At 38.2% G+C, this 15130-nt stretch overlaps 1 protein-coding gene across 1 annotated transcript in view; it reads right to left on the minus strand.

Moving 5' to 3' along the window:
* The window catches only part of LOC121321320 (serine-rich coiled-coil domain-containing protein 1-like), a 244462-nt gene that overhangs the window by 46329 nt on the left and 183003 nt on the right, over positions 1–15130 (minus strand). Inside the window, exon 6 of the mRNA XM_041260247.1 lies at positions 5095–5302. Within this exon, the coding sequence (XP_041116181.1) occupies positions 5095–5302 (208 nt within the window). The remainder of the gene's footprint in view (positions 1–5094; positions 5303–15130) is intronic.

The raw sequence follows: 15130 nt of genomic DNA on the forward strand, positions 1-15130 counted from the left end.
AAACAATTTTCTGAATTAGTTCACAGACAGAAAATGGAGATGGGTTAACCTGCCTTTAAGCTCTAAGATTCGCACATGGGTAGAAAGGCTCAAAAAGGCAAAAGCTAATTTATTTTATGGCTACCTTATTTCCCGTGACACCGGTCCGTTCTGCAACTTTAAACTTGAATTACTGAGCCTACAAAACCCTGATCACATAATATTGTAACACTAGGTTTCTGTAACACCTTTTATTGATCTCTGGTGATGTAGGCTGTGTTTTCATAGTACACACTGGGCCCCTTGATAAAAGTGGAGCAACGTTTGAATGCTACAGGATATCTGAACATCATTGACAATCAGATGCATCCCTTCATGGCAGCAGTGTATCCATCTGCTAAAGGATTTTTTCAGCAGGATAATGCCCTATGCCACAAGGCTAGGATTGTCCAGGAATGGTTCCACAAACATGACAGTGAATTCAGCTTACTGCAGTGGCCTGCCCAGTCACCAGATCTCAATCCAATTGAGCATCTGTGGGATGAGATGGAACGAGTTATTGGAGTAGAGATCCACTACCAGCCAACTTGACACAACTGTGGGAAGCATTGGAGTCAACATGGGCCAGCATCCCTGTGGAACACTTTCGACACCTTGTATAGTCCATGCCCCGACAAATTGAGGCTGTTCTGGGGGCAAAAGCGGGTGCAACTCAATATTAGGAAGGTGTTCCTAATGTTTTTTACACGCAGTGTATAAATCATGATTTCACGGGCTGCGTGTAAACAGTGAAAATAGTCCAATATCTTTTGCAATATTCTTATGAAATAAAAATAAAGTATTTCAGAATTATTATTTTATTTCATACAAAAAATCACATTAAAGAAACTGTACAGCTCTGCTATATCTCTGTGTGTACTATTCGCCATGCACATAGTGCTGTGCAGTGATTATGTCATGCGACTATGTGCAATCTAGGTGGGAAATTTAAATACTACACACTGTAAACAAGAAAATGGATGTCTCTAAAAAGGCTAAGAATCTGTCTGCAGCGGATTGCGTAAAGCAGTATCTAGCAGGAGTTTACACAGCGAAAGAGGTAAGCTCTTCTGTCTGTTGACAGGCATTTAGATTCAAGTATTCACCCAAAGAGAAAGGCAGAAATCCATAAAGTACTGCGACTTCCACAAAAAACGGTGACTTGCACATTCCAAAAGTCCACTGAAAACCGTGAAGCACGAAACACATAAAATTTGGACCTGACAGAGGCATTTGTTTGAACAAATATTCTTCTTGAAAAATTGGACAATGTTACAAAAATTCTTCAGACCGATTGTAGCAAATGTTACAAAAATTCTTCAGACCGATTGTAGCAAATGGTGGAGAGATTCCTTCATCAGCTCAGCTGAGACGTGAATACTTACAGTGGCTTGCGAAAATATTGTCCCCCCTTGGCATTTTTCCTACTTTGTTGCCTTACAACCTGGAAATAAAATTTATTTTTTGGGGGTTTGTATCATTTGATTTACACAACATGCCTACCACTTTGAAGATGCACATTTTTTTTATTGTGAAACAAACAAGAAATAAGACAAAAAAACAGAAAACTTGAGTGTGCATAAGTATTCACCCCCCCCAAAGTCAATACTTTGTAGAGCCACCTTTTGCAGCAATTACAGCTGGAAGTCTCTTGGGGTATGTATCTATAAGCTTGGCACATCTAGCCACTGGGATTTTTGCCCATTCTTCAAGGTAAAATTGCTCCAGCTCCTTCAAGCTGGATGGGTTCCACTAGTGTACAGCAATCTTTAAGTCATACCACAGATTCTCAATTGGATTGAGGTCTGGGCTTTGACTAGGCCATTCCAAGACATTTAAATGTTTCCCCTTAAACCACTCGAGTGTTGCTTTAGCAGTATGCTTAGGGTCATTGTCCTGCTGGAAGGTGAACCTCTGTCCCAGTCTCAAATCTCTGGAAGACTGAAACAGGTTTCCCTCAAGAATTTCCCTGTATTTAGTGCCATCCATCATTCCTTCAATTCTGACCAGTTTCCCAGACCCTGCCGATGAAAAACATTCCCACAGCATGATGCTGCCACCACCATGCTTCACTGTGGGGATGGTGTTCTCGGGGTGATGAGAGGTGTTGGGTTTGCGCTAGACATAACGTTTTCCTTGATGGCCAAAAAGCTAAATTTTAGTCTCATCTGACCAGAGTACCTTCTTCCATATGTTTGGGGAGTCTCCCATATGCCTTTTGGCAAACACCAAATGTGTTTGCTTATTTTTTTCTTTAAGCAATGGCTTTTTTCTGGCCACTCTTCCGTAAAGCCCAGCTCTGTGGAGTGTACGGCTTAAAGTGGTCCTATGGACAGATGCTCCAATCTCTGTTGTGGAGCTTTGCAGCTCCTTCAGGGTTATCTTTGGTCTCTTTGTTGCCTCTCTGATTAACACCCTCCTTCCCTGGTCCGTGAGTTTTGGTGGGTGGCCTTCTCTTGCCAGGTTTGTTGTGGTGCCATATTCTTTCCATTTTTTAATAATGGCTTTAATGGTGGTCCGTGGGATGTTCAAAGTTTTGGATATTTTTTTATAACCCAACCCTGATCTGTACTTCTCCACAACTTTGCCCCTGACCTGTTTGGAGAGCTCCTTGGTCTTCATGGTGCCGCTTGCTTGGTGGTGTCCCTTGCTTAGTGGTGTTGCAGACTCTGGGGCCTTTCAGAACAGGTGTATATATACTGAGATCATGTGAAAGATCATGTGACACTTAGATTGCACACAGGTGAACTTTATTTGATTATGTGACTTCTGAAGGTAATTGGTTGCACCAGATCTTATTTAGAGGCTTAATAGCAAAGGGGGTGAATATATATGCACGCACCACTTTTCCGTTATTTATTTTTTAGAATTTTTTGAAACTAGTTATTTTTTTCATTTCACTTCACCAGTTTGGACTATTTTGTGTATGTCCATTACATGAAATCCAAATAAAAATCAATTTTAATTCCCGGGTGTAAGGCAACAAAATAAGAAAAATGCCAAGGGGGGTCAATACTTTCGCAAGCCACTGTACCTAAAGTTGCCGACTATAACAAGCAGGAGATTATGGAATTGGTAAAACAGTCTGGTTGCTTGTCAGTGGTCACACTGACGAGTCGATTGATGCCCAAGATCAGAATGGGTTACACATTGTATTTGTTTTGCAAGACCTAAATAGTGAACATGCACCTGACGTACTAGAACTGAAAGCTGTCCTTACAGATATACTTTACTTACAGGCTATTAATTACAACACTGTTTCACAAGCTATTGTAAAGTGCTTGAATAACTTGTTATCCCTATATTTGCCCACATTTATCTCTATATTTGCCCTTGTGTCACCTAAAAGATAGAACATCGTCCTCAGTGGGAGACATGTCACGGGGTGTTGACCAGGGTGGTCACTCGAGGCGAAAAGCCATGCAACATCTGTCGTCCCCTTGTTGCTGTGGACAAAAGTCACCCATGTGACCAGGCCTTTAGAGCACCCGTAACACAGTGTACAATTTTGAAATCATATTTAGTTTCAATTTTTTGCAAGGAAAATCATTTTGTTTACAGTTTCTGGCTTCAATCTGTTTCGTTGGTGGTTAACAATATATCCTGAACTGTTAAACAGTCTTTCTGAGAGCATGCTTGTTGCTGGAATAAAGAGGAATTTAGGTATGAGTGCTGACAATGGGGATAGGTCACTGAATTAGCCTTCCGCCAATCAAGGGGATTAGTATCAGTGCCAAGTGAAGGGATGGACATGTAGGAGTGAATCTCTTGTTCTGCTCTTTCTTTATGCTCTGCACTCTTCAAAGTGGTTTTCTGCTGGCTGACTGCACAGTATATTGCTCAGGCCAGCAGGTCCTCCAGCGTACCAAGGATGCTGAGCTGCTGGACCCTCTGGGTCAGTATCGGAATCGTCAGCAGCAGGTGTAGCAGGATTTAGTGAGGCTGGTGCAGCTGATCCTTCATATAGAATGGTACTGCCTCAGCTTTAAGCTTTATACACTCAACAGTAGCATGTTTGTGTTAATCATTTAATATAAGTGCACAAAAGTGAGGATCAAGAAATATGCTATTGCTCAGAATTACAAATAAATTGGCATATCTCACTTTAAGACCAACTTGATTGCCCACTTAAGCTTTTTTACCATGGTATGACCACTCTTCTGTGGAGTGAGCAGACCATGAAGACAAACACTGGTTGGAGGGAGGACACTGATATACTGTTCCACACCAAAGGTGTCAGTAAACCATTCAAGAGGCATCAGCAACAGAACGTCAAGGTCTTGTAGTTTTGGCAGATCTTTTACAGATGGCATTAAACTCAGAGCACGCAGTCTTTTGCAAACACTGCTGACACTTATTGTGAACAGATACATTTATATTTATAAATGGGCCAGCTATGTTTGCCTTTTTTAAATATAAACAAAAGCTGTTTTATTTTGTAATACACTTTATATTCATAATATTTTGACTTGTGATTTTTCGTGTTTTTGAATGAGCAATTTTCAAGATATATTGCAGTTAAACATAAAATGTATCCCTGTCGTCAGAGAGAAGTGCAAATAGAAATGTTACTGAAGCTAATGAGGCAGCAAAATTTATTTTAAAACCACACTTAATAAAACATATTAACAATGTTCAAATTTTCCTTAATTTCCGTACCTCTGCCATTTGCATTGCTCCCCTTACGCTGCTCATCTCATCTCAGTCTCTCTGCTAAAAGCTTAACTGGGATGTACCTTAGTTATGAGTGGAATGGCATTATTTGGCTTAAAGCTTAAACTGTAACTATTTTTTAGAAATGATGTTTCTTGTAAAGAAAAAAATGTAGCAATATGACAGTTGGAATAGCAGTTTTGCAGCTATAGTATTTATAAAAATATAATTGTGACATACATACATACATAAATATATCCTCATATCCTCAGATTCTGCTACACACACTTTGATAAAGGTAACTAGACAAAGTTTTATGACAATTGAGTAAGAAGTGTGTATGTATGTCTTGGAATATAAATGAAAAATCTTTCTGCATAATTAATAAAACAGCACCATTTTATGTTGGTGTAAATCCATTACCTCCTGCAGTATCCTCTTCAGCCTCAGCAGAAGTGTCTTTACTGTAGTGCAGTCCTGCATCATCAACCTAAAGGGCAAGGCTTCAAGACCTCCAATGTCATCTTCCCTTGGGAGACACCAGTCAGTGAGAGGAACTCCAGGAAGGCAGCTGGAAGAGGGTTTGAAGTCCACTAGATTGATCTCCTTTTGAGACTGGATAGATATAGCCCTGGTGAAAATAAAACATACAATTTCAGTAACATACATAAACCTAGCTAAGAATACGGACTCCTTGTGCTGCATCCTTAGGATGAGAAAAACCAAGGTCCTATTATAAGTGACTCTGCAGCGGTAGTTGTTGAAACATGGATAAAAGCATCTACTAAATTACTATAAATAATATATATATATATATATATATATATATATATATATATATATATATATATATATATATATATATATATATATATATATAAACAGTGCCTATAGAAAGTCTACACCCCCTTTTACAATTTTCACCTTTTGTTGCCTTATAGCCTGGAATTACGATTTTTTTTTTTTTTTTTTTCATTTATCTACACATCCTACTCCACAACCTCCAAGCGAAAAAAATATTCTAGAAATTTGTAGAAAATTAATTACAAATAAAAACTGAAATAGTTTGTTTGGATAAGTGTCCACCCCCCTTGTAATAGCAATCCTAAATTAGCGCAGGTGTAACCATAGGCTTCAAAATCACACACCACGGTAACTGTCCTCCAACGATGTTAAACTGTAGTGTCTCACATGATTTCAGGATAAATTCAGCAGTTTCTGTAGGTTCCCACTACTTGGTAGTGCATTTCAAAGCAAAGACTCAACCATGAGCACCAAGGAGCTTTCAAAAGAACTCCGGGACAAAGTTGTTGAAAGGCACAGATCAGGGGATGAGTATAAAAAAATATCAAAGGTCTTGAATATCCCTTGGAGCACAGTCAAGGCGATTATTAAGAAGTGGAAGGTGTGTGGCACCACCAAGACCCTGCCTAGATCAGGCGCCTTCCAAACTGGATGACCGAGCAAGAAGGAGACTGATCAGGGAGGCTACCAAGAAGCCAATGGCAACTTTATAACAGCTTTTATGTCCAAGACTGGTCAAAGTGTGCATGTGACAACAATATCCCATGCACTCCACAAATCTGGCCTGTATTTTACTCAACAAAGCCCACCTTGAATCCCATTTGATGTATGCAAAAAAACACTTTTTTTTGCCATGTGGCAAAAAGTTTTGTGGTCTGACGAAACTTAAATATAACTTTTTGGCCTAAATGCAAAGCGTTATGTTTGGCCCAAACCCAACACTCTGCATCACCCAAAGAACACCCTACTGTGAAGCATGGTGGTGGCAGCATCATGTTGTGGGGATGTTTCTCATTGACAGGGACTGGGGCACTTGTCAGGATAAAAGGAAAAATGAATGGAGCAAAGTACAGAAAAATCCTTGAGGAAAACCTACTACCTTCTGCAAGGTAGTGCAAAGCTGAAACTGGGATGGAAGTTCACCTTTCAGCATGACAACGACCCAAAGCACACAGCCAAAGCTACACTGGAGTGACTAAGGAACAAAAAGGTAAATGTCCTTGAGTGGCCCAGTCAGAGCCCCAACCTAAATCCAATTGTAAATTTGTGGCATTACTTGAAGATTGCTGTCCATCAACGCTCCCCAAGGAACTTGACAGAGCTTGAACAGTTTTGTAAAGAAGAATGGTCAAATATTGCCAAATCTAGTTGTGCAAAGTTGGTAGAGACCTATCCCAACAGATTCACAGCTGTAATTTCTGCCAAAGGTGCTTCTAAAAAGTATAAACTCAAGGGGGTGGAGACTTTAATGATCAATTATGATTTTTCAATTTTGTATTTTTAATATATAATCTTTTTCTCAATAAACTTTTTTTCCCTTAACAGTGTGGAGTATTGTGTGTAGATAAGTGGAAAAAAAATCCTTATTTAAATGCATGAAACTCTGAGGCACTGACAACAAAATGTGAAAAAAGTTCAAAGTGATGTAGACTTTCTATAGGCACTGTGTGTGTGTGTGTGTGTGTGTGTGTGTGTGTGTGTGTGTGTGTGTGTGTGTGTATATATATATATATATATATATATATATATATATATATATATATATATATATTCACACACACTTTGATGTGAAACTATATTCGATAAAACGTAGGACTCGGTAATTTTTTCCGTATTATGGTGTCGTCACTACAGTTTTTCACTCTTAAGGGAGATCTCCTTTTATATAAAGTTGAAACTGGGTAAGCTGAGGCTCTTTAGTAGTGAAAGTTAATATTGTGTTTTACTGAACCAAAAAGTTTAGTGAGCTGTTGTAATGTCAGTGTTATGTTCATTAATGACCAGCAACTTGAGAATACGTTAAAAAAAAATGATGTAGAGAAATGAAAACAAGGTAAAGGCAATCATCCAAATAAAGCTGAAGCACTAACGGACAACGACATAGAACGTCTGTACAGCACTGAAACACTACGTTTAAAAAAATGTACTGCTGGACCTCGTCTTCTTTAATATTAGCATCACCAGGATATCCATTTATTATAAAAAATAATAGATAAGCCTCTTCAGTGAGTTACAGGAAAACAATTCCTTCGGTCTCGTAATGTATGACATCACAGAAACCATTTTTAAAATAAGGAATCCCAACAGATTTCAATAAATAAGGATAAACAAATAAATAACTTAATTTTGTGCACATTAAGCGCTTTTCACATTACGAGCAGTTCACATTAAGCGGCTTATTTTTTTGTTTTTTTGATAAAATGATAAAATCAAATATATATAAAAAAAAAAAAAAAAAAAAAAAAAAAAAAAAAAATTTCAGAAACCAAAAATGAAAAGGCAGCTGAAAAGATGTACGTCTTCAGTCTATAGATAAAGGTATGTTATATTTATAGCACATATTGGTGTTTTTAATTATAGGTGAATTTTATTATGCGGCCCACCCCCCAATGTCCCACCTGTTCAGTGGCCCTCCTTGACCAAACCTTTGGTAACCCCTGCTTTAGCTGGCAAACTTATGGAACACTTTGATGGAAATGTCCAGTGTGACTTTGTATGCGTCTCCCGATGGCTTGCATCGTCTAGTTCTGTCAATTTTCTTTTCTTTTTATGATTTCAAGGTGAATAAAACTGGCTTGTTTTGTGCTGATGTCATTTTTACCTTCTGTAGATACTATTTCCATCAGCACAGTGATTGCCCAAACATTCGCAAAGTACCAGCTAACTTAGGAAAATGTGACTACAACTTGCAAAGATTCTGCTTCATCATATATGCCACAGACATTAAACTTAATCAGAAGACAAAACTGCTATGCATCATATTCCACAGAGATTTCCCCCCCAATTTTACCAATGTTTCAATTTTATGTAAAATAAACTTTAATCAACAAAACGACTCACACCAGTGAGCCAGTTAACACAATTAGCATCCCAACCATACAAATCATAGTTTACCTCTATTGCTATTTTTCATTTTAGTGCGAACAATCAACTCAATCATCAAGAAATGGAAGGTGCATTGTACCACCCAGACACTGCCTAGATCAGACCGTCCCTCCAAACTGAGCAGCCGGGCAAGAAGGAAACTGGTGAGGGATGCCACTGTGAGGCCAACAACAACTTTGAAAGAGTTCAATGGCTGAGGCCAGAGAAAATGTGCATCAGTCAACAATATCCAGAACATTTCACAAAAGTAGCCTGTATGGCAGGGTGGCAAGAAGGAAGTCATTACTAAAAATAAGCCATCTCAAAGCCCACATGGAGTTTGCAACAAAGAACCTGAGTGATCCTGCAAAAATGTGGCAAAAGGTGTTGTGATCAGACGAGACCAAATTGGAACTTTTTGGTCTAAATGCCAAGCGTTACGATTGGCGCAGACCCAACACAGCATACCTCCCAGTCAACACCATCCCTACAGTCAAGCATGGTGGTGGCAGCATCATGCTATGAGGATGCTTCTCCTCAGCAGTGACTGGAAAGCTTGTTAGGATTGAAGGAAAAATGGATGGAGCAAAGTACAGCCAAATACTAGAGGAAAACCTGTTTCAGTCTGGGGTGAAAATTCACCTTTCAGCAGGAGAATGATCCAAAGCACAAAGCTAAAGCTATACTGGAGTGGCTTAAGAATAAAAAAGTGAATGTCCTTGGCCCAGTCAAAGTCTTGACTTGAATCCTCTTGAGAATCTGTGGAAAGACTTGAAAACTGCGGTCCATAAGTAACCCCCCAAGCAACTTGTGTTTGTTAAATTCTTATTTAGGAAAGCCATATTGAGCTGCACTCAATTAGTTTGCAAATGGGTCCTAGTCAGCAATAACAACAACAACAAAAAATACAACAATAGTAATAAACAAACAAATAAATAAATAAATAAATAAAGATAATACATACATAACACACATTAAAATTACAAATTACCTACACAGACCAGTTTTAAATGAGTAAACAACAGTTTGTTAAAATTACAGGCAGAGGTCTCTGATCTAATTTCTATAGGTAAGTTACTCCAGTCAGCAACAGCAGCAAATGGAAAAGATTTTTTTTTCCAGCAGCACTTTCAACAGTTGGTACCCAGAAATATTTTGTGCCGCTGGAATTACGTAGGCTATATTCATATATAAATTCCTGGAATAAACAGTTTAGATAGACAGGTAGCATATTATGCACCCCTTTAAAAATAATCTATTTCCAGTGGAAGTTCCCTCTTTTGGCAGGTGATAACAGATTTAGCTTAAGATACAATGTACAGTAATGTTCTAGCGGAGTACACTGAAGTACAAATCTAGATATCATGTATACTTCTTAAGTGTATCTTGACTAACATTCATACAGATCACATCGTTGTTGTCTGTTGGGCTAGTTTAAGTCTCTTTTCAAAATTGAAACAGTATCGTTGACCATACAATACTCCAAGCATCCTACCAGTTCTAGCACATAGATCTGTGATGTGTTTTTCAAATCTAAGCAATGTGTCGATATAAACACCTAGATTTTTAAAAGTGTCAACTCTCTCTAAAGGTGCAATATTACTAGTCAAAATTGTAAAATTTGGGCTAGTATTATTAATCATATGCTCTGAGCCAAATAACATGATATTTGTCTTTTTTTCGTTTAAAAACAGACCATTTTTATCAAATCATTTTTGTAGTTCTAAAAAATTGCTCTATAATATTTTAGTTAAATCATGGATGTTATCAGAACTATAATAAACCACCATATCATCTGCATTCATATGCACTGAACTTTTCAAGCAAATGTTAGGTATTTCGTTAATAAAAATTCAGAATAAAAGTGGTCCAAGGGATATAGGCCGGAAATCGGATTTCTTTTTTTCAAAGACAACAGCTTGAAAACGTTCTGATAAGTACGACTTAAATCACGAAAATGTGGTACTGGAATGAATCTGGTTCAACAATATCCCTCTCAACCTCTGAAAATACTGCACAGCAGGAATTACGTGCCCCGTGGTTGGGCAGTTCATTCCGGGGGCAGTTGGAAGCCGGCCATTCAGGAAAGGGACGACGTCACGGTACCAGGAGTCATCGCCCCAGTATGATGAGCGAAGTTTCATTCATGAATTGGAGGAGACGTGATTGAACTAGCTGTCGGAGGGGGCAGGGCTATGGGTACTTTAGGGGGACGTGACATTGTGATCGGTTCCTTTGTTGTGGTTGATGAGAGGAAATGAGGACTGTGTTTGAGAGACGAAGTTAAGTGGGTGTTTACTGTTGGCAGAATGATGGAGCACAGAACTGGGAGCTGCAGCCCTGCGCCAGCGATTCACTTGGACTTCACCGCACCTGCACTTAACCAACATCACTGTTCCAGCACCGCACCTGCACTAAGAGAACTGTCCGGAGACGTGTCTGTGTTTTTGTATTATTATTTGGGGACTGTAACCCCTCGTTTTGGCGCTGGCCATACCCGTTCTTGGGTAAAGCCAGCTTTAATATTTTTGAATGGTGAACGTGGTTGGAGGATTAAACCGTGAACCGTGAACTTTGTGTGTGTCCTTGTTTGGAGCACCTGCATCACCGTCTCACTACGCACGGCAACCCACACGTTCACAGTTATTTAAATTCGTATCTATATAGAGTAAGAAATAATCCGTTTTTGCCTTTCATGTTGTGGCTGTACTTTTATTTCTCAATTTTCTATATAATATTTTGTCTGAATAATCTTCAGATAGTCTAGATCACTGTCATGCTGTATCTCTAATTTGAAACAGTTCTGTTAAACCACTGATAACCCAGGGTAAATGGTGTGATTTAAATTGCATTTTCTTAAAAGGTGCATGTATATCTGATACCGCTATGAATTCTGAATGTAAAAAAGACCAGGCAGATTTAAAATCATGAAATAGATTCAGCTTGTCCCAGTTTATATTAACTATGTCATTTACAAATGTATTCTGGTCAAAGATTTGTACAAGATAACTTTGACTGGACTTTTAAACGTTTTAGTATTTTAAATACAAAAAACTGGACAATGGTCACTAAACTCGTTTGCCAGTAACCCACATTGGGTCACTGCCTGAGTTTTCGAGACCATGATCCAGTCTATGATAATGATTTCCTGACTGCATGTTTATCCTAGTGGGTTGATTTATAATTTGATGTAAGTGCCAGTCATCCAACAAGCTTTTTGCTTTTTCAGAACAACTATCTTGCCAGTTTAGGTTTACATCACCCATCAAAATCAGTTCATTACCTAAGTCCATCTCTGCTAAAAACTTACTCAGTTTTTCAAAAGTAGATGGATCAGAGGAAGGGGCTCTGTATAGACAGCCAACAGGCAATTCCTTATTTCCGCCTAGTTTAATTTTAGTGAATACAGCTTCTAAAGGGTCAAGTTTTGTTTTGTTTTTGTAAACCAAGGATTAGAATTTATTTGATACAAACAAAGCAACTCCTTCACCTCTCTTTGTTCGATTCATGCAGTATGTCGTAAAGTTATCCATTTCTATTTGAGCATTGTCAATTTTTGTGAATAACCATGTTTCTGAGATTGCTAGTACATCAGGTTTATGTGTATCGATATGAAAAACTTTTAAGCCCTTGACTGTAGACCAATTTACGTCTAGCTGAGTCATACCTTTTGGTATGTTGTTGTTTAGGACCAGACATGATTGATTAGATGCAGGTGGTCCAGGATTTACACACACAGTATTAAAATATGTATTAAAATAGACTTTATAAGAAAATAGCCATGATGTACATTTCTCCTGCTTGTACAGTTAGATTTTAGAACTTGTTTTGATGTTTTAATAGTATTTGATAGTTCCATGCTGTCTCCACCAGCTCTCATACCCTAGCAATAATGGTGTCTTTCTTGGATCTTCAGAATACATAATGCAAACTGATTTATAACCACCAGTTAAATACCTCATTAGTTAAGTATTTATAGCATTCAGTATTTAAGATACTTAAAAAACAAAAAACAAAACAAGAATTCTAAAAATAGCCATTTTCTGTGGTTGAAGAATAAAAATTATACTTGAGAATAAAAAATTCAATTAAAATTAGTTTTACGTACGGCAATGCCGATTTCTAACAAGACACTGACAAGCACAGACAAACTCTGCACCTGAGAGAGCTTGAACAAATCTGCCAAGAATGGGCACAATTTGCACCAAGCCGGTGTGTAAAGTTGGTAGAGACTTACCCAAAAAGACTTGCAGCTGTAATTGCTGCTAAAGGTGCTTCCACCAAATATTGAGTTGACGGGTCTGAATTCTTATGCAATCATCATATTTCAGTTTTTTCTCTTTAGTTTTTGCTAACATTTACTATAACTTATTTTACTCCTTAGAAGTCTTCAGTTTGAGCAATCAAGTTTTGAATAAGATATTAAGTTTAAAAAATGTGACACCATAAGAAGGGTCTGAATTCTTTTGCAAGGCACTGTATATCATGAAGAGCTAGTCAATGTGTTATGATTTTCTTTAGCTAACAAGTCACCAATAAACACAAGTGGGATAGATAGCAAAATGATATATGGTACATCTAAATAACTAACCATTACTTGAACGCAATGTAATTTGATGGGAATGAATGAAAACGGCTGCTTTATGATCACATTTTTAATATTGCAGTTAGCAAACTAAATATTTTTACGTAAACAAATATTGCTTCCTGATGTATTTGTACCCTTTAATTTGATCAAAATACTGTATTTTTTATTGAAATTGCTATTGTGGATAGCAATATTGCTTCTGGCTGCCAGAATAATGAAGGGTAGAGATCACTGTTATACGCACACGCACATTTTTATTGGTAAATGTCAGTACACGTGCCAGTATATTGTACACGTTCTATGACAATTTACATTTACTACAAACGATCTGTTAAGATTACACTGTAATTGTATAGATTTTCTTAACAGTGTACATACAAAAATAATAAAATATATGATACTTGCATTTGAGTTTTGACTTGTTTTGTTCCCGCTGTTTTGGGACAGATTTCTGCTTATTGTAGGGTTACGATTATTGAGTGTTATGTTACAACACCGCCTTCTAAGGGATGGCAAGTGTTACTTCTGGGGTTTGATATGGATGTTACTTAATAAAGCCAGGTTGTTCAGTTTATACTCCAACTCCTGTCTTCTTTAATAATTGCACAAGGTGATAGAAGTGAGCGGAATAGAACAGAAAAGTGATTCCAGCTTGAAAAATAAACAGAGAGAGAGAGAGAGAGAGAGAGAGAGAGACCGCTGGGTGAGTCATAAAAAGAGACTTACATATTACCAAACACACGGCACGGCTTGTAGTAGACACAGGACTAAGATGGTGGTGGTTTTTCAAATAGTGCCACCGGAAAAGTTTCCTTTCAGTAAAACTGAAGAATGGCCGAAATAGATTCGCCAATTTAAGCAATTTAGGGAAGCATCAGGTTTACGTGAAAAAGATTCACATATTCAAGTTAACACATTAATTTATGCTATGGGAGATGACGATATCTTGGGCTCACTACATTTATCAGAAGATGATAAAACAGACTGTGACAAGATTAAAAAACACTAGAAACACACTTTGTTGTACAGTGCAACACCATTTTTTAACGAGCCAAGTTCAGCCAGAGATGACAGGAGCAGGGGGGAAATAGCTGATAGCTTCACTACTGCTCTGCATGGTTTAGCTGAGCACTGTGAATACAGGAATCTTTAGGAGGAGTTAATATGGGATAGGCTGGTAGTGGATCTGTCTGATGTTAAAGTGTCACTTCAAGATACTGCAGGAGGAAGGTCTCACTCTCAGTGAAAAATGTGAGCTTGCCAAAGAGGCTATTCTATTTGTGGGCCACAGAATAAGTTCAAAAGGAATCGAACAGGACACAGAGAAAGTGCATGCTATCCAAGAGAATAACAACCCAGCAATATAGGAGACTGGAAAGACAAAGCTACGAGAGATTTGCTAAGCAAAAAGAATATCTGGACCTGGAACCATTTTCAACAGCAAGCATTCGAAGGAGATCAAAAAATACCTGAGCTCACCAGCTCACAATATGACCCCAAAAGAGAAACAACAGTGGCAGCTGAAGCATCGTCATATGGGCTTGGAGCTTTTAAACACAAAAAAGCCACATGGATATTGGAGACCCATTGCCTATTTTTCCAGAACTCTCACAAACATATAGCAACGGTATGCACAAGTAGAAAAGGAAGCCCTGGCAGTGACCTGGGCATGTGAGAAACTAAGTGAATACATAGTGGGGATGGAGTTCCACATACAAACAGACCACAAACCTTTAATTGCTCTGCTTGGATCAAACAATGTTGACGAGCTCCTACCCTGGATCCAGAGATCAGTATGAGAATGTTTAGATTCATCTATATGATTGTGCATGTGCCTGGAAAAGATTTAATCACTGCAGATACTTTGTCATGGGCCCCCCTGAGACAGACACTGTCCCCTGAACAATATACACAGGAGGAGGAAATCTCTATGTTGATGTCATCACAGACCACTTGGAGCAAATCAAAATTCAACAAGCTAAA

The sequence above is a fragment of the Polyodon spathula genome, chromosome 1 (assembly GCF_017654505.1).
Source record: "Polyodon spathula isolate WHYD16114869_AA chromosome 1, ASM1765450v1, whole genome shotgun sequence".
In the NCBI taxonomy this organism is placed as follows: Eukaryota; Metazoa; Chordata; class Actinopteri; order Acipenseriformes; family Polyodontidae; genus Polyodon; species Polyodon spathula.